General features: G+C 55.0%; 2 protein-coding genes across 2 annotated transcripts; both read right to left on the minus strand.

The window, feature by feature from the left end:
* Positions 1-224: 224 nt before the first annotated feature.
* On the minus strand, positions 225-4816 carry EXOSC2 (exosome component 2). The gene is made up of 9 exons (XM_030507210.1): positions 4668-4816; positions 4484-4585; positions 4326-4371; positions 3904-3993; positions 3381-3446; positions 3157-3225; positions 2151-2327; positions 1838-1966; positions 225-1556 (listed from the first exon to the last, which is right to left on the minus strand). The coding sequence occupies exons 1-9, from the start codon at positions 4790-4792 to the stop codon at positions 1476-1478; spliced, it is 885 nt and encodes a 294-aa protein (XP_030363070.1). The 5' UTR covers positions 4793-4816; the 3' UTR covers positions 225-1475.
* Positions 4817-5713: 897 nt separating this feature from the next.
* PRDM12 (PR/SET domain 12) lies at positions 5714-14131 on the minus strand. Its single transcript, XM_030507000.1, has 5 exons — positions 13834-14131; positions 12820-13010; positions 11767-11922; positions 7702-7813; positions 5714-7192 (listed from the first exon to the last, which is right to left on the minus strand). The coding sequence occupies exons 1-5, from the start codon at positions 14045-14047 to the stop codon at positions 6810-6812; spliced, it is 1056 nt and encodes a 351-aa protein (XP_030362860.1). The 5' UTR covers positions 14048-14131; the 3' UTR covers positions 5714-6809.
* Between the last annotated feature and the right edge of the window lie 5362 nt (positions 14132-19493).

A 19493-nucleotide genomic window follows, 5' to 3' on the forward strand; every position in this document is an offset into this window, starting at 1 on the left:
GGCAATGAGGCAGAGCAGCCGGGGAAGCGGAATGCTACAAACACGATCCGAAGCTGCCACCTAGTGCTTGCTGTGGACCAGAGGCAGAGCAGCCTCAATTAGGCGACAAGCACCGAAGGGCATTTCTAGTTCCCAGGAAAAGATTGAGCAAAGAATTTTGCCTTTTGCCTGGGGCGAGCATGAGAATTTGCCACGTTATAATTAGATTCAGGGACAATCAGGGCTGACATTTTGCTTTTTCATCCTTTTAAAGAATTACAGCACTGTGGTTCAAGCAGCTCTAATACAATACAAATACAATATATACACACAATATGTACAACAAAGACAGATCTAATACAGCAGCAGAGATCTGAGAGGATGCTCCAAGGAAAGCATCACAACCATTCTGTACAGAGAAGACAAGTGACTGCCTGCATCTGGCTCAGCATGCCCATCTCTAACCACTGGTCTGGAATCTTCACCAGTGTCTTACTGGGCTCCCTGTGACCCCCCCAGACAGAGCTGCTGCAAGACTCACCCCTCCATGGGATCCTGCAGGGCAGCAATGTTGAGAGAGCCACTGTGAACACCACCAGGCAATCTACTACTTAGCCAGGAATTCTGCACAGAAGATAATGCTGAAGAGGAAGGTTAAACCCTGCTTGGATGGGATGAAGAGCAGCAGTTGAGGGGGAGATAACAGGACGTTGCAACCATTCTGAGTGCCCTGGCACAAGGAAATGAGCCAGCTGTGGCTCTCCAGCTAGACCCAATTCATTCTGGAGAAAGACAAGCTAATGCACACACCCCTGAATGACTGATCTGTTTCAAAAATTTATTGAAATGTAAAATATTTAATAGAAAACACGGGAGCCTCCTCAGAGGAAGAGCTCACTACAATAGGCATAATAAAGGGACCAGCAGAACACATGCAGAGAAGACACTGCTTGCCCATGGCTCCTGGCTCACCAGACCCAAAATGTGGTTAGCAAAGGTGTGGATATTCCTGTTCTCTACAGACTAAGACTGTATATCCCAGGTACAAAGAGAAAAACAAGAGTTCTCAATCAGAGGCCACACTGGCAAACCTGTATCGCAGTAAAGGAAAATCAAAACCATTTAGAAAGCTTTTGGGGAGAGAGAAGCATCACAAAACGCATCCTTTCCTCTCTATCATTCTGCATGATATTCGGGGGCACTAGACACAGCAACAAGTGCTATGGGGTATGTCCCAGTTGTACCTGCATCTTCACAAAGGTCAGATACCAATTTTTCAGGCTGCTGCACTAAAAGGCTATTGTACTTAAGCACTGCTTAGTACTACTGTACTAAAAGGGCTCAAGACATATCCCAGGAGTTAAAATGAGGAATTCTGGTGGTTTCTGAAATATGGAATGAATGTTGGGGACTAGAACACTGGAAAAAAAAATAAAATACTGGGAATCAAAAGCTGCCATGTCGGGACTTCAAATGACTGCTTCTGGCCATGTGCCCTATCCCTCCAGATCCAGCAACCTGTGTTGGGTTTCCAGAACGATCTCCTCCATCACCTCTGGTTTGAGAATGTCCTTGATCTGCAGTGGAAAGAAAAGTAACATTGGCACCAAAAATCAACTACTACTTTTGCACACTCCGTGGGGACAAGGGTCCCTGACACACAGCAATGAGCAGTGAGTTTAGAGGGTTGTGGTCAACCAAGACTATGGCAGAAGCAGGGAAGTTCATATTGTCACTTACTACTAGGATGCTTTGGAAAGCCAAAAGGAAGCCTCACCACCTAACTTCAGCAACTGAGGAGGCCTTTCCATTCCCTGCCCACAGCATGGAATAAAGTAAACACCAATAGTTTCTGTACCTGATGAGGAAGGGATGCTTCATAGCAATACAGGACGCTGGTGTCAAAGAGCATCAACTTATGAGTAACCAGAGCTACAATGCAGTTTCGGACCCGTGAGATCACCTCCCGGTCAGACATGGAAACAGGCTGAGGAAGGATAAAGGAAAAGAGATTAATACACAGGGAAATAATGCAAGCCTACTCTAAAAAAAGCTTTGCCATGAACCTAATAACAAATCTGGAAAGTCTCAGGTTGTTCACGTGCCTCTGACTACGCTAGACTAAGAAAACATCATTGGTAGGAGAAGGCTGATCTTCCCTGAACCCTCACCTCCAAGTTGGTGGTGAAGCCCCCTGTCTCTTCATCTCTCTGCTCTGAAGTTGGATAGATCCAGATGTAACCATTGTTGCCGAGGATCACAGACGCACCACAGGGCAGGTCGTGGAAGTGAGTCTTCTGGCGTTTCACAAGAGACGGTGAGACCTGGACGAGCACACCCTGGGAAAGCTGAAGAGGAGACCACAAGACTCAGCATGAGAGACATGAGCCACCACAGATCACGTCAGGTCACCGACATGCACTCCATTCCCAGTTCAGGAACCAGCCAATTTTAACACCTTTTCCTGTGAAACAGTGAATATAAAACCTGCCTGCCTCTGGGAGTGCTGCGAGGATTAGTTAATGCCTGAGCAGTCCTTTGAAGATGAAGAATACTCTAAGTGCTTGGCACAAATGTTAATAATATCTTGATCGTAACTACACATCAACCATCCCTGCAGAAAAACGAGGAGTGAGAGGCCCAATTTAGCAGAACACTTTCCCTCTTAATCCAATCACTGTCCTTCGCCCTTTGTGCAATAAGAACACTTCCCTTTCATCTTTTAAGTGCTAATACCCTTGGTCTGGTAATCCCAAACTGCAGCCTGCACTCCAATGGCCCCTTGGCTTATTTCAATGCACAAAACCAGAGATAAATGCCAACTGCATAAAGCGTAAAATAGAGCCCTGGAGAGAAAGAAAGAAGTCACAGGGGCAATGGCCTGCAGAAGAGCGGTGATGAAGTTTGAGTCAGAAGATTTCTCCCCAGGGTTTAATTCCTAAGAGGATAGTGGGGGAAATAGGGTTTGCAGGATGTAATTGTGGACTGAGAGAACAACAGCTCAAAGGGCAACTCAAGGGCACTTCCTCTGCTTTGGGGAAATATTCTTCCTCAACCTGCAGGAATGGGTTATAACAACATCTGCTCTACTCCAGAGCCGTTCTCTTAAAAATCCCTCCAAAAGGATGTCACATGGAGCAGATTTAGGCCAAGATCAAGTGCTTTTGAACAACTTACCTTCCCGTATTTCAGACTCCGTGTGTGCAGCGATAATGCCCCATCAGCGAATACAGACTGCACCTCTGCCTGTCAGTGCCACTTAAGGAAACAAAGGAAACAAGGTCCCTAATGCTGCCCGCTGCCAACAGCCACTGCCTGCCTGCAGCAGAGATCTCTTACTACCACCCAGGCTGTTCTCCCCGTGCCCTTGGTTCTTCTGAGTGCAAGCAGTAGAAGGATACACTGATGAGGTCCCCTTCCTGCAGACAGTCCCTCATTGCAAGCTCGTCTTCTATCGATCTCCTTCTCTGAAATCATAGAATCATAGAATCAACTAGGTTGGAAAAGACCTGTATGATCATTGAGCCCAACCGTCAGCCCAGGACTGTCAAGCCCACCACTAAACCATGTCACTAAGGGCAAACTGATCTCCCCTCATGATCTCCCCTCACGGCCGCCCCTGCTATCCCCTCATGATTTTCTTGCACAGTGCAAGACAAGTTACGTGTAGCTCAGAAAGAGAAAACATCAGTTAACACATTGCGGGGGGACCACTGCGTGCCAAGCAAAACGCAGTCTGGCTACCAAAGGCGCATCTTCAGATCACTAAAGCGTTTATGTCCAAATAACACTGAGAGTTAAACATACTGGAGCATTCAGACCCATTCCCAAAACCCAACACTCCCCTTGTGTACTGTGTGAAGGGTGGCAGAGGAAGCAGAAGACAGCAGGGCTCTGGCACTGCTCTGCGTGAACTACACTCACCAGTTCCCCACCAGGTAAGTTTATAGATGACAGCAAGAGGACTGAATCTAGCCTGGAATACGTCTCCACCTTCCATCGCTTCTGCTGAACCTGGAAAAGGAAAGATAATCTGTTGATTAAAAGTTGAACAGAAGCTCTTCAGCAGAGCGGAGTGTCCTGCAGCCAGCCAAGGATATCTCCTATTTCAGACTTCATATTCCGTATGAATATGAACTCAGTATTTCAGAACCATTATCAGAGCCAGCTCTGCTCACTGCCTCCAGCCTCATCTGGTTTAAACCCCATCACAGCGCTCCTGCACAAGGACACCGTTCTTTTGGGGATGTCAGAAGCGCTGTGGATAAGAGTAAGACACAAGACCCACATCCAACCAGCGGGACACCCTTCTCCTCCACGGCACACCGGGAAAAAGCGAGCTTTACCTCCGTAATCCTCCCGACCACGACATCGCCGACCTCACCGTTGTACCTGGGAGCGGGACAGGGAGAGCAGCCCGTCAGACACCCCATCCTGCCCCGCACAAGGCCGGGCTGGCAGCCAGCCCCTCACGCCGCACAGGATTCACGCTCCCTGCGCTCACCGGGTGTTCAGCGCTCGGACACAGATCAGCTTGTTCACCCTCTCCACCACGCCGGCCACCGAGGCGATGAGCTTGTCATCCTCCACGTACGTGCCGTGGCCCCTGTGGAGACAGCGGCCGCCTCAGGACAGCCCGAACACGAGCACCCACGCCCCCCCGCCGCCTCCCTCCGCCGCTGCCTCACCTCATGTAGCCTGTATCCGTGGTGATCGTGTCCCCCGGAGCCACCAAGTGCTTCTCGGGGCCCTGCGGCGCGTTTAGCGCCACCGGCTTGCGCGATACCGGCAGCCGCATGGTGACGGAGGCCATCTTGAGTACGGGCGGTGCAGCGCCGCGACCGCGTCCGCAGGCGCCTTCCGCCCGCCATGTTGGCTACTGGCGCGAACGCGCCTGAAGGCGCGGGCGTCGCCATCTTGAGTGAGGGCGGCGGTGAGGTGCCTGGGCAGCCATGTTGGTTGCTGGCAGGAAAGGGCTGCGCTGGGAAGCAAAGGCGGGGAGCGGCCATGCTTAGTGAGGGCAGGCTGTGGGGCTGAGCGGGGCTGGCTCCCCGGGGGCTCCAGCACCCCGCTTTGGGAGGCTCCCCCCGGCTAACACTAACCCTGACCTGCATTGGGGGGATCACCCAGTGTCTGCTGCTGCAAGCCCACACGTGGGGACTGCAGGAAGGCACACGCTCAGGTGGTGGTTGGGCTTGGCTTAAGGGATGAGTTGACATTTCCCTTGGCAAAGCTCTTCTAATGGTAAATAATAGGTTTGTGTGGAAGTTTTGTTCGTTTAATTCAAACACCAGTTAGATTGTCAGAGGAAAAAGAAGCCAGCAGTGACCTTTGGCAACTCCTTCCCTTCCTTGGAACCAAAATCGCTCTTCTTCCAAGGAAGACTTGCGCCTGTAGCCCATCACAGCTGGAATATGACCATTAATTCATGAAAGATATCAAAGGATCTCAAGAGTTGTTGCTTCAAATAGACTGTACATGTGGAGACAAGGGGGTACCAGACCACATAACAGTACCTGCGTGCAGTTAGCATCACCCACTCCTTCTCTTTCAGACCTGCGAAGGGTCTTTTCCTCTTGTATTTGGTCCAATAGATGATGCACATCCCCTAATTCACCTTTTACTCAGTTGAAACCTTCACTCACCCCAACCTTAACAAAACACAGCTCTCTCTCTCAAAATACTACATCCCCCCTTAACAAAATAAAGCTCTCCATACCGTCCCTCTTCTAAACGATAAATGTTCCAAGTAATTTTTATTTAGAATACAAGAGAGAGGTACAAATGTATTTACACTGTGTACATATACAATCAAATAATATATAATATCAAAGTTTTGTAAATAATGTTTACATAAATATTTACAGAGTTAAAGTGACACTTGTTTTTTCTTCTCTGGAAGTAAAACACAGTTGGTGAGAACTTTATACATCTTAGACTTATAATTAATATTAGAATACCTTCTTTCGAGCTTTATGATACACAGCCCGCCTCTCTCGCGTGTGGCAGGACTCCAGAGGGCGCTTGGAGTTGTCCTTGGGGATAGAGCTGGCCCAGGGACCGGTTTTCTCTGTCCCCAGAGGGCAGCACAAGTAACAGCCGAAGTGTTCCGGGGAACAGACCCCACAAAACCTGCCTGTGGACGCGCACTTCCAGCGGGGAGCATCCCTGCGGAACGTGGCCTGTCCCCCCTCTGCCCATGGCATCGCTCGGAGGGGTCTGGCGAACCCCAGTGCATGGCTCGGGCTGGAGGAGGGCAGGAGAGGGGGCTCGGGTGGGGGAAAACACAACCCTTTGCTCAATGAGGGCTCCCGATGAGGGAAATGTGTCCCTTGGAAAGAGCCACCGGAGCCAAACAGGCACGAATGCGGCCGTGCCAGCCTTTCAGTGGGGTATGCATCAGCTGGACGCTCCCTGGAGCAGAGAAGGGATAAGAGCAGCTTTTCCTTCCATCAGATTATGTGTAACACCCAGGCAGGACTCAGCCCAGCCAGCTTTTAGGATGTCCCATTGCACCAGCAAATCCACGCAGGACATCCCGCTGCATCCCTTGTCCCCCTGCCCGCCCCAGGGACCAGGAGCACCCACCCTGCACCACGTCTCCCCAGGGAGCATCCCGCATGGTGCAGCTCACAGAGCTGGGGGGGGTCCCTCACCAACCCCCCTACCAAACCCCACACAAACAGCGATGCTCCAAAACCCCACCAACACACAAAGCAGCCCTGCCTCTGCCCCCCAGCTCTGCCAAGGGTCAACCCCCCCCCCCAAGTCCATCGCATGCCTCAGCGCCAGTCTTTGCTGTCCCAAAACCCACTGCTGCGCCGAGGGCTTCACAGCACCATGGTGGGGATGTGATGGGCCAGAGAAGCAGGATGGGGCACGGGCAGTGCCGGCGAGTGAGCCTGCAGGGAGGCATTGGGGGGCCGATGGCGAGCGCTCTTCTGGTGCGCCCGCAGCCCGGCGAGCTGGGAATAGGCACTTTGGCAAACCTGGCACTTGTAGGGCCGCTCGCCGGTGTGCAAGCGGACGTGGTTGCGGAGGGTGGAGGACTGGCTGAAGCGGCGGTTGCAGAAGCGGCACACGAAGGGCTTGTCCAGCGTGTGGATGCGCATGTGGGAGCGCAGGTTGCTGCGGGAGTTGAAGCCGCGGTGGCAGATGACGCAGCGCATGCGCCCCGTCGTGCTGGCCCCCGTCTCCACCGCATGGAAGTCCTCTGGGGACAACAGGGGACGGTCAGGGGCTGTCCTCCAGCACACAGCCTGAACCCCAATGTGACCGTCCTAAATAACCACCCCGAGACCACTCGCTGGCTCCATGCTGCTCGTGCAGACACCCATCCCAGGGAGAGTGGGGCCACAGGCTGGTGCTTGGGCCTTTGGGATGGGGCCAGAGCTGGGAATGGGCTCATGCAATTTTAGGTGAGGGGGAAACACTGAAGCTAACCTGTGTTCCCTATAGAGGGGCACAAAAAGCGCTGTTTTCCCCACCCAGCTGGGTCAGGCAGCCAGCCACCGCACCAGCAACAGCCATGGGCAACCTCCAAAATTACTGGGGATCTGCTCAAGCTGTATGGGTTTGTCTCATAGACGCTTTGTTGTCCCCGGCTCTCTGCAGAATCTGACATATCCCCTGGGATGTCCCCTGCAGCCTCAGAGCTGGGGACGGGATGGATGCAGAACGGGCAGGGATGGTGCACCCAAGGCTGTTTCTGGGGTTACCTACCATGTTTGTTCTTCTTCTGCTCCTCTTCCAGCCCTGGCACACCTGGGATGCCCAGGAATGTGTTATGGGAGTTTCCGTACCAGACCAGCAGCTCTTGGTCCGGAGGAATCATCTATAAAGAGAGATACAGATGAGGGTGTTAGGAGCAGCCATGAACAGAGATGAACATCCTTGAATGGTCACTTCGGACCTACCCTGGCTACAGCCCATCTCCTGCGAGACCCTGCTGCCATCTGGGACCCACCAGCGGTCCCCAGCACCCCCCGGCAGGCACAGCACAGCCCGCACTGCAGCACTGGAGGCGATGCCACAGCTCAGCATCATCCACCGCCGGCACAGACCTGCACTGGGCCCTTCCCCAGGCTGGGCCACAAACATGACAGGCAAATAAGCAGCTACAGAGCACGCAGGGGTCTCTGGAGTGAAGGATGCAGAGGTCCCCGCAGCTCTCAGAGACAAGGAGGCACATAGAGACATGGAGAAATAAATGATGTGTGGACCCATGAACTGCAATGAGGCACAAGTGACAGACTGAAGCAAGGAGCTATGACATGGAGCACCAGACCAGTGCTCCTGCAAAGTGTTTTGGCTCTGGACAGAGCCATCAGCACCATCCTGCTGCAGGGCACAGCCAGCAATTCCCACCTGACCCTACCAGGGCTTATTTTAGGCAGTGGAAATGCAGATGTGCCAGCGAAGGGCTCATCAGCCCAGGGATCAGAGGAGAGCTCACTAGCTGCTATAGGTGAGCGTAGTTTGGGTGCGCGATGCTGCCTATATCCCACACCAAAGCCATGGTGCCTGCAGCAGCCCAAGATCTACAGTGCCAGGGAATGGTTTGTGCACCACCCATGCTCCTGTTTTCCTGAAATGATGGCATTTCTCCTTCCTCTGTTGCTCCCGTTACATTTCTGCGCTGTCGGAGCAAGCAGCCAGGAAACAACGTTCAAGCTTCCCCACATGAAGCAGCCATGGCTGGGAAGACGGATGCTCTGACACCAGTTCAGGCAACACTAATAACATCACTCTATAAAACACTCATTTCCCCCTTGCAGGTCCCTGGCATTAAAAACATGATTTAGAAATGGGAAACTCCTGCATTTCAGAGGACAGCTTTCCATATACAAGTAGACCAAGAAAAGCATCATCCACATAAAACACAGCTCATAAGTTGGATCACCTGAACACTGAAAACGTGCCTCATTTTAGGCACCTGAAAGCAGTAGGAATTTGACATCATATGTTTAAGTGTCCATCTGCATAAAGACCTCACTGAGGCTGCAGAGCAGGAATATGGGAGGCAGGGAAAGGCAATATCATCTTGTATCCCAAATCGGTGCTGTTTCATTTTCTCTTAGCAGAAGATTAGTTATATTTAATACGAGCAAATAGAATAAAAGATTGCTGAAAGGATACACCACATTGCATACACGTGTGTGCAGGTTTTATTCTGCTGGAGCACCTACACCAGCAGCAGGTGAGCACTCGTGTGCTTACACCCAAAAGCAATTTAAACTGCCCCCCCCGAATCTCATGGCCTTCAGATCAAAGGCCAAAACTCTTTTCCAGCAGCAGCAACTTGGAACTGTTGAGAGCAGGAACAGGCAAAACACATGGAAATATTAAAGGCAAATATTGAAAAAGGCACAAAATAAATCTGATTTTGTGGTGGGTAGGTGAGAAAGGGATCCTAAGAGATGTTGCACCGCAGTGATGGTGCAGCAGAGGTGGGTGCAGAGCGATGGGCCGGGCAGCTCATAGTGCCCACTGGGAAGGGGATGGAGCAGGCAGGAGGCTTTGCATGGAGAGGGGGAAAGGAGGTGGATGAGCCCCCCAGGGCTGGCAGGGAATGGAGGGTGAGAGCATCCATGCACAGCACGACCAAGTTCAGGTCACTGTTTGTGTATCCTGCCCAAGACTGAGCAGCTCTGGCTGGTCTCGGGCTGATGCTGCACTCTCAGTCCAGGGTTTGTGGCAAGGGAAGCAGCAAGGCAGGAGAATGGGTAAGAACAGGGGCTTGCTGCTGTCCGAGATGTGGATATCTGTGTGCCTGTGACTCCACGTTAGGGGATTAATGAGCAGAGAGAGAACCAAAAAAGGAAAATCCTTTCCTTTTCCTTTTCTTGTTGGGTGCACAAACTCCAACGAGTTTAAACAAGCAGTCAGTTTGGGACCATGCATGTGTGTTGTGCAGGGGAAATGGGGAGCCCACAGAAGATGCAGATCCTCAACCTGTCATGCCTGGCTGTGACCCAGCTCCTCAAACATTCCTTGCTTCCTTTCCTTGCAGTCACACATGGAAAACCTCAGCCCCTTCTGTTCCTCTTGTGCTGACCCGGTGACAACGGAAGCAGGAGCACCATGCCAGAGGCACCCTTCATCCCCACACCCAGTCCTCCCCATCAGTTGGGCTTCACCACTCTCAACATTTCAGCTTCACTGCTCATGACAAGAGAATTAAACTTGTCCTGCTCCAGAACTCACTACTTCAGCCCCAGGAACAAGCCTGCAGACTAACCATGCTTATAACGGGGCCTCTACATGTACCTCCTGAGATATCAGCTCACCTGCCCCATCACCTGTGCTCACACAAGGTGTGAGACACACAGCTGAATTCCTACTTACACCATGGCTACACAGAATTATTTTGCTTCTTTGCAGAATAAGAACAGTAATAAAAAGCAGTTAAGCTGCTGCCTACAGGAATATCACATCTTAAAACTGGGCACGGCTGAAGCCTACGAAGGGGTGTCCAGGATGGGGAGAGCAGCACAGGAGCACTTGGGGCTCTTGCTTGCAGCACTGCCCAGGGAAAGGCAGCAGAACCCTGAGAGGGACACGGAACTTTCCCGCTCTCTTCTTACCCACCCAACAAGCTTTTCCCATCCTGCTGCAGCAATCCCACACCTAGTGCTGATGCTGGCTCAGTGCGGGATTGGGCCATGGTCCTGTGCTGTGGAGCATTTGAGCATTCACTCCTCTCTCAGACAGCGTAGGAGCTCAGGCTGATCCCAGGAGCTGCCCTTCCCAAAGAACCAGTGGCACCTGCACTCCTTCCCGGCTAAGAGCCTCTCCCAGCTGCAAGCAGGGCAGGAGCCCACACAGCTCTGGACCCGATACCGGAGAGGAACAGTCCCACAGTGCTGGTCCGGGAAGGAATGCGAGATGTTCCCTCTTGTGACACCTCCCTGAGCTACCACCTTTCTCCGCCTGCAACAGCGTTGGGTTATGGGGACACTGCACACAAGCAGGGCTGGTCCCCGCTGTCACGCCACTGTTGCTGTGTGACTTGTACATACGTGGCATCAATAAGGCTAGGGAGCCAGGCTCCCATCTCCATCCCAACATCTCCCATAGGAAGCTGTGGATACCTCCAGCCTTAATCCCACAGCACAACAGCCTGTGCCTTGGGACACCCCTGGGACCCAGCGCCTGTCCCCACTCCCCTTGGTACAGGAGCACATGGATGAGCCAGGCAGGAGGAGTCTGTTCCCCACAGCCCCGCTGCGGAAAGCCCAAGGCACGGCGGTTCCAGCACCGCTCCCTGCCTGGCGCCTGCAGCCCTGATCCTCTTCTCCTGCTGTTTACAGCCAGAGTCTCTTGTGACCCCTGGGCAAAAACTGTGCAGCCAGGCACAGCCTGCGCTCAGCACCGGGGTTACACAGAACCCCCCAGACTTCCCCTGCTACAGAGAAGCGGGTTCTGCACAAAAATCAAGAGAGAATCAAACCCGGCTCCTGCCCAAAGCCCTGCCTGGGCCAGGATCCTGGCTTTCATGCTTTACACCCCAAAATAAGCTTGGTCAGCGTTTGCTCTCCCTCTGCTCAGCACACATCACCCCGTGAGTCCACCGAAAGGGGACAGAGAGGAGAAGGGCCCTTTGCTGCTCCCTGAAGCCCATGCAATGGCCATTCCCCACGGTGCCTTCCTGTGCCAGGAGGTCTGGGTGCTGGGGATGGCAAAGATGCCCTGTGCTCCCACAGACAACCAGCAACAGCCCGAAGAACAAGGTCGGGTCTTTGGGGTAGGGGGTCCCCTCCTGCTGCTCCTCTTTGCCCCACTTACCTCGATGGCCTTGTAGAAGATGCTGCTCCCAATCTGGACCACCTCCAGGTTCTGCTCCTGCTCGTTCCGCGCACATTTGATGTAGGTCATCCAGCTGCGGTGGTCCTCTTGGCTGGCGTCGATGAAGTACCGCACCGTGCCGTCTTCATTGAAAACCTGGGAAGGGGAAAGAGCGTTTGGTAGCGATGCTGCCCACAACGGGCTGAGCCCCACCACCTCCTGCATCTGGGATAACATCCCTGGATGGACAGGGGCAAGCTCAAAGCCAGCACAGCATTGGGACCCTGCCCAAACCCTTCCTGCTCATGGTGCTGGACCACACAGCCGGACAGGATCTGAAGAAAGGAGCCCTGCTCTTGCTGGGCAGACACGGCTGGCCCCAGCAGCCCATGCCCATGGGGATAACACAGCTCCTGGCCTCAATCCCCCCTCCCAGAAGCACCCCACCAGCAGCTCAGCATCCTGCTGCTGCCCATGGGAGCTGGGATGTCCCTGGAATGGTGCCTCCCAGACCTGGCTCTCAGGGGGAAGAAGCTTTGCAGGGTGGTAGGAAAGGGGAGGCAAGTTTCTATTAGGCATAAATTTATAATAATAATTAAGAAGTGCAAGTCTGATGCTCAGTGAAACAAACATAAATAAATAGAGGAAAATACCCCTCTACCAGCTGGGCATCAACCCCTGATGCCCTGGCAGCTCAGAACCCCATGGCTTCACTTGAGGTTAACAGCACCAGGGCCGGGACAAAACAGGGGACAAGGCAGAGCTGGTTTCATGCACTGAGCACAGTGAAGGGCAGGGTGTGATCCTGCTGCATAGGACATGAGCAACAGCCTTTTGGGGCTCCTCCAAGAGCTGGCTGTACCCCGAGAGCTGAAGAAGCCCTTGGGTCTCCTAAACCCACCTGCCCTGGAGGAAGCCAGAACTTTGCATGAGCGGGGAAACTGAGGCACGGGGAGGGTGCCCGACGGCACATAGGCACAGGGCAAAGCCTGCGAGCCCCAGGACCGGGTCCCTGCTGCTCCCCGGGGCTGGGGATACAGGGGGTGTCGTTACCTCCCACATGAGGTTGTTGTTCTTGCACAGGTCCACATGCTCGGGCGAGATGACCCTGCCCGTGAACGGTCCCATCTCGGTGCCAGCCTTGATCCAGGTCTTGGAGAAGATGCCGAGCCCTTCCCCGGGGATGGAGCTCTGGGCGATGATCACTTCCGACGGCAGCACCAAGCTGGACAGCTTCTGCACCTCTGCGGGCGGCGGGAGGGGGCTCGGACCGGGACCTGCCGCCCTCCTTCCATTCACCCCCCGCCCGCCCCACCGCAGGGAAACCCGGGCAGGGGACAGAGGGGACCCAAATCCCGGGGCTGAGCCTTTGAAACGCCCAACCGGGTTCCTACAAAGCGGTACAAGGTTCACCCCGGGGCATTGAGGAGATACCTGGGAAAAGCAGCCCGGGCCGGGCGAGGGAGCGGGGCTGAGAAAGGAGGTTAAATGGTGTCTATTTCGGCCCATCCAGCAATTTGTCATGCTGTTAAAGTGATCTGCATTCATTAAACTCAACTAGAAAGAAATTGCTAATTCTAAATTCATTAGTCCTTTAGGAATGCTGTAGCGGTACATTGTGCCTGAATGGCGCAAGGGCTTGTTTAAAAGGGCCCAGGAATTCCTCTTACAAAATGGGGAGATGAGATGGTTGACATATAGTGAATGGAAATGGAATTAGCCTTCATGGTAAATTAAGAGAGGAACAGAAAATCCGAGAGGGGGAAAAGGGAGCCGGGACGCCCCGGCGATGCCGGGGCGAGAGAAAAGATATTGTCCTGGGCGGCTGAATACGGGGCCCCCCCGGCTCCCCCCGGCCCGCGGTTTAAGTGGAAACTTTCTCAGGTCAAGCCCAAGTTAACCAAATGAATTTAAAGCCCTTCTTCCCCAGTCAACTGCTATTACACGGCTGGGGAGAGCCGGGCGCCGGCAGCCACGTCCCGCCGCCGGGTACCGGGGGCCCGTCCCGGGGATGGGGGGGGATGTCCGGAGGGTCCGTGTGTGTGCGTGGGGGGGGTATCCACTCACCTCCGGAGAAGGACTGAGCCAGGACCTCAGCCGTGAAGGCGGTCTTGGGGCTGCTCTTCTCCTCGAAGAGCTGCTCGCCCAGGACGTTTCTCCAGCGGCCGTAGAGGAAGCTGTGCAGGATGTCGGAGGTGATCACCTCGGCCAGCGAGAGCCCCTGCGGCTTCAGCCCGGGCTTGAGCACCAGCGCTTCAGCGGGGAGCACCGAGCCCATCATGGGGGCGAGGCAGCGGCGGGCGGGCCGGGCTCGGCGGGGCGCGGGCGGCGGGCCGGGCTCCGTGCGGCTCGGTGGCTCCCGCCCGGCTATATATGAGCTTCATTGACCCTCCTAATTGGTTATTAATGACCTCCCTGACGTTGGCGGAGAGACTGGGGCTGCCGGAGCGAGGCGAGCCGTCGGAGCCCCCCCAATCCCCCTCCCCTTCTCGTTTTCCCTCCCCTCCCCGGGGGTGGGGTGGCTGGAGGGAGGGACACGGCGAGCACACACGCATGCACATACATACACACGTCTATACACATATACACACATGTACACACGCACCGGCTCGGCCCCTTGCACGCCCCAGCCCAGGCAAACCCAAACCCGGGCACCTACCCCCGGCCACCGGCCGGGAACGGCGAAAAGGCAACGAAACAGGCAGCAATGACCACGCCGGTGCCCCACAGACGGGGCGCACCTTCGGGCCCGGCCCCGTTCCCCGCCCGGCCCCCGCTCTCGTTTTAGGGGTGAAACGCGGCGCTTTGGGGCCGCTGCGCACCACAACGAAATCGGTGGCCCCGGGGCCGTCCCCCTGCGCTGCGCAGCGGCATCGGGCCCCCGCGGCCCCGGGGGAACTGGCCTGGGCTCCCCCGGTGGGTCCCGAGCCGCCGCGGGTCCCCGCTGCTCCCCGCCCCGAAGGGTCGGTATCGGAGACCCCGGGAGCCGCCGGCGCTGCCCCCCAAATCCTAAAGAGGGTCCCCAAGCGCAGAGCGGGAGGAGACGCACCCTCGGGGCTGTTCCCTGCTTGCACCCAGGGCCAGGCTCGCTCGGCTGCAATCTCCAGCCCGGCCTGTTCCCAAACCCGCGTCCCGGTTGGGTTTACCGGGGGAAGGACCGGGAATTGTGCCCACGGGTAGAAGGGGCAGGAGTGGATCCTCCACTTCCCCGCAACGACAACCGTATCCTGAGCATCTCCGGGGCTCTACCGCCGCAGCACTCCCATTCCCGCACCCAAAACCGTTCCCCGGCCACCCCTGTCCCCCAGGAAGGTGACACTAGTGCGGCCCCCCAAAACTCCGTGCTCCTCCCGCTTAGGGCCCGCAGCTTTCCCGGCTCAGCAAAGGGTTAATCTTTGCTGGATTTAAACCCAATCCTGCTGTGTCGGAGCTTAGAGCCCTCTCCTTAGCCTTGTTCTTTTGATTTTCATGGGGACGAGGGGCTGTAAAGGGCTGAGCTGGGGGAGGAAGAAGAAGGATGGGCCCCCAAATTCCTCAAGCACTCAAAGCCGGCTCCTTCAATAGCAGCCCCGCGGGGCCGAACCGGGCCGGGACAAGGAACTGGCACGATCCGATCCCTCTGATCCCACGGCCCCGGTGGGTATTTATCGGGTGAGGCTGTCGTGCGGCTTCTCCCCTTGTCAGGCGAAAATGATGTTACAACCCAGGTGCAATTATTTCTATTAACCCAATCAAGAAGAGGCGCAAATGGCAGGAATCAACCCAAACCTGCGGTTACGGAGCGTGTTTGCCCGGAGAGAGGCAGCGCTCCCCTGGAAAGGGGAGGTTAACAACCTGCCGGGCTTGGGTTGGGGTTTAATATGTGTAAAGAAAGAAGTTTATTTGGGTTTATTTCCCTGGATTTTGGCTACAGGAGCCGCCAGCGGCGTGTGAATATTGCAGCTTTGCTAAATAAAACGCATCAGGTGGAAAGCTCCCGCAGCTAGCGCTTCCTGCGGCCGCCGAGCAGCCGATCCCTCGCGTTGCCTTCTCCTTAAGGATTTCCCTCCTCCCTCAAGTTATCCCGGGACCAAAGATATAATAGATGCCCTTAAAACCCCTGCGGGGCTGTGCTGCAGCTCGGCCCGGCTGCGGGGGGCTGCGGGGATGCGGGGGGGGTGATGGAAAAAAAGATGGAAAAGAAAAATCCTTCCATTTTCTGCTTGGTTTTAAATATCCCCAGCTGTTTCCCAAAGCTTCTTCCCGGTCCTAGGAAGGTGCTTTGGTGTGTGTGTCCCCCCGCCTCATTCCTCTTTTTTTTTAATATCGGAGCTATCCCTCCTTTTTAACATTTAAGAGGAAACAAGTTTAATATTCATGGCTGTTAATAGAGAAGGGCCATTATCGCCGCCCCATTGTTCTGAGCCCCGCACAATGCTGCTTGTATTTTCATGTGTATATTCCCAAAGTTCCTTCTGAGCGTTTAGTGAGCACTTTAATATTCATGGGTGTTAATAGAGAAGCCCTCAGTATATTGGCATATTGTTGGGAGGTGTACATATTGGTCTGACTTTGAATAGCCACAGTCCTCTTTTCTTTTGCTCTGTTTTGCAGGGTTGATGGGCCAGGAGTAAATGGGCATTTTTCCCCCCCGTCTCCCCCTTACAGAGAGAACATCTTTATTCCAGTCCCAGACTTTCTGGTTTCCCATTCAGGACCCTCAGAAATAATGTCAGGCAGAAGAAAAGTGGAGCAAATCAATCTTTCATGGTCTTTTTGAGACCAATTTGACATCCATGGACTCTTCTTTTCTTTCACAGCCTACAAGGGGATGGTCAGGATCTGGACAAGGTTGGGGTCTGATGAGGGGAGACATGGGATCATAATGCAGCAAAGAGAGAAAAGAAAAGCAAAACAAGAAAAGATTGCAGGGATGGGGTGATGGAGGAAAAATGAGGGTGAATGACAGTGCAAGAAAGGAGATTAGAGCCCAGCAGCTGCTTTTTGGGGGGCGGGGGGGAAGGGGGAGAGCTCTCGCCCCTCTTCCAGCCCTTCGCATGAATAGGATTTGAACAGAGCGGAGATTGATTTATAGTTATTGCAGTCGAACATTTATTGCTCTTAAAGAGCGGCGGGGAGAAAAGAGAGAAAAGGGGCTTGAAAAGCTCCTTTCTGTATTAAAGAGGTATCAAATGAAGACTGCTGAGATAATATACAGTGGCCAATGGGAATTTGATTTGCTTTAAAATTTAACTCTTGTGGGGCCGCCGCTGCCCCGGGCCGGGGGATGCTCGTTCCTCTCCCCCTGCCCGGTTCTACCGCAAAACCCTGCGGCGGCTCCCGAGCGCGGCGGGGAACGGCTCCGGCCGCGGAATTAACGTTAATTCTTCGTTATTACGCTGTTTTAATTTATCTTTTCTGGGGAGGGGGGGATAGATGGGGGGTGAAGGCGAGCGGGATGCGGAGCTACGAAATAACCGGCGCAGGGAAGAGCCCTTTTCGGAGCTGAGTTTTCCTGCCCTAAACCCGCAGGTTTCTCCTCCTCGGCAGCAGAAACGCGATCGCAGCCGAGTCCCCCGGGCGCAGAAAGGAGCCCATTGTTCAATGGGGAGAAATACATTTTTAGCGGTGATTGAAAGCTCCCCTCTCGTTTGAACTCTAGAAGAAAGTCCCTGGCAGGGAAGAGCATCCCCCCCTTCCCTCTGCCCCAACATCTGTTTGGAGCAATCCAGGCTCTAGGGCAGAGCCGGGCTCTGCCCCCTCCCAAAGTCATTAAAAAGATATTAGTTGAGCTGAGAAAAGTCCAGCGCAGCCCCCGATGCGGGGTGGGGGGTGTGTGTCATTAAAGACGATTTTGGATTTGCCAGCCCTAATACCAGGCGAAGGGACATACGGGATCTGAGTTCAAAACGTCCCCGTCCCCGGCCGCCCCGCTGCGCCCCGCCCGCTGCCCGGGGCCCTGGTACCCGCGGCGGGCGCGGCGCGGGCGGGACGACCCCATCACCTGCCCCGTGCGCCCCGCCGAGCGCCGCGGGAGGGGAGGACGGCGGCTGGAGCCGGGCCGGGAGCGGGGCCGGTCACTGCTTTGGCCGCATCCCCCGCACCTCCACGGGCTGCAAATGCCCCGGGAGCCGGAGGGAAGGAGGGGCAGGAGGGATCATTGCACCCCTGCGGCTGCCGCAGGAGCCAGGCGCCTCCGAAGTTGCTAAATGTGTCATTTATTAAAGCATTCAGGGGGCTTTTCTTTGGCGTTTGCTTGCAAACTCACAAAGGCCGAGCTGCTGTTTGGGGGTCTTTTCTGATGGAAAAAGGGCTCGGAGACCCCCGGCACAAAAGAAATCCTGGCAGTGCTTTCAATGGCCAGGACTCAATGAGGGGGACCCTGTGCGCAGCGGGCGGGGGCGAGGGGCCGCCCGGTGCTGCCTGAAAGGCAGGCCTGAATGTAATGGGGAGATCTGCGTTTATTTGTTGGGATCACATTTAATTAGCTTAGTACAACCCTTGAAAGACAAAGGGACCTCAATCTGGATCCAATCTGAAGCTCGTTTGGAGAGCGAGGGCTCCTGGAAAAGTCAAAAGAGAGAAAGGAGAAAGAAAGGGGAGGCTGGGAGAGAAAGAGGCTGGGGGCCCAGCCAGGTGACTGGCACGCGTGAAACAAGGGGGCCTTTTGGGCACAAGGCAGGGCTCAAAAGGGAGGGAGGAAAATAGCCTCTTCCTCAGGTTTTACCTACTTAAACCCCCTGAAGGGGCCGGAGCTGAAAAGCCTCAATAGGGGCTAAGGAGGCTGCAAAGCAAACAGCAGCGCTGGAGAGGGGGCTCCGGCCCTGCCACCGCAGCAGTTGGCAGCACTCGGTTATGGGAATGTGCCCAAATGTTACCTGCGCCCGGGAACGCTCCCACTGCCCAGAGCAGGAGCTGCGGGGGGATGAGGCGATGCTCGGGATGAGCCTGGGCTGGGGGGTCCGGCCTGGCTGCCCCTCGCCGGTCCCCATGTCCCACCCATAGGGTGAAACCCGCCCTGCACCTCCACTCACCCCTGTGGGGCCCACACAGCTCCTGTGCCCCATTCATCACACGCTGATGGGGCCATGGCTGGCCTGGGGTAGCGAGGAGGGTCCCATGGGTGCACCCCTTGCTCCAGGGCAGCCCTCAGCATCCTTCCTCCCTGTGCCAATGCGGGTGGATGGCAGAGAGGATGCGCTGCCACCTCCCCAGGGGCATAAAGAAGGACAGCAGCCATCCCCAAGGTGCCACGTCCATGGGATGGAGCTGAACGGACCCTCATCCCCCTCCAAGCCACACACTGCCCGTCCCTGCTGCCCTCCGAGGGGCCAGGAGCAGCGGGAGGGTTCGGGGTGTCCCTGGGCAGGGCTTTGGTGTGGTAAAGCAATGATGACCCTGCAGCACGGAACGCTGCGGCCCCTCCGAACCAGGCGGGCTGATTGCAGTGCTCGGGAGAGGAGCTTTAGGGCATTATTTGCTTCCATTTCACTCTGCGGGAGGCCGCGGAGCCGAGCAGAGATGCTGAGTGCTCTCCGCTCCGCTCCCGCTCGCTTTCTTGCCTTTTTTCCATCCCTTTAACTAGCATTTCCAGGATTATTTTGGCAAAGGGGTCACGGTGCACAACAGCAAACAGGGAAGGAAAAGAAACCACGTTCCTGGCTGCATCCAACTGCTTCGTGGGGTATGAAACCCAACACGATTGTGGCAGATCACGGCGTAACTCCTTGGCCATGCATGGTGCTGCA

The sequence above is a fragment of the Strigops habroptila genome, chromosome 15 (genome assembly GCF_004027225.2).
Source record: "Strigops habroptila isolate Jane chromosome 15, bStrHab1.2.pri, whole genome shotgun sequence".
Classification (NCBI taxonomy): Eukaryota; Metazoa; Chordata; class Aves; order Psittaciformes; family Psittacidae; genus Strigops; species Strigops habroptila.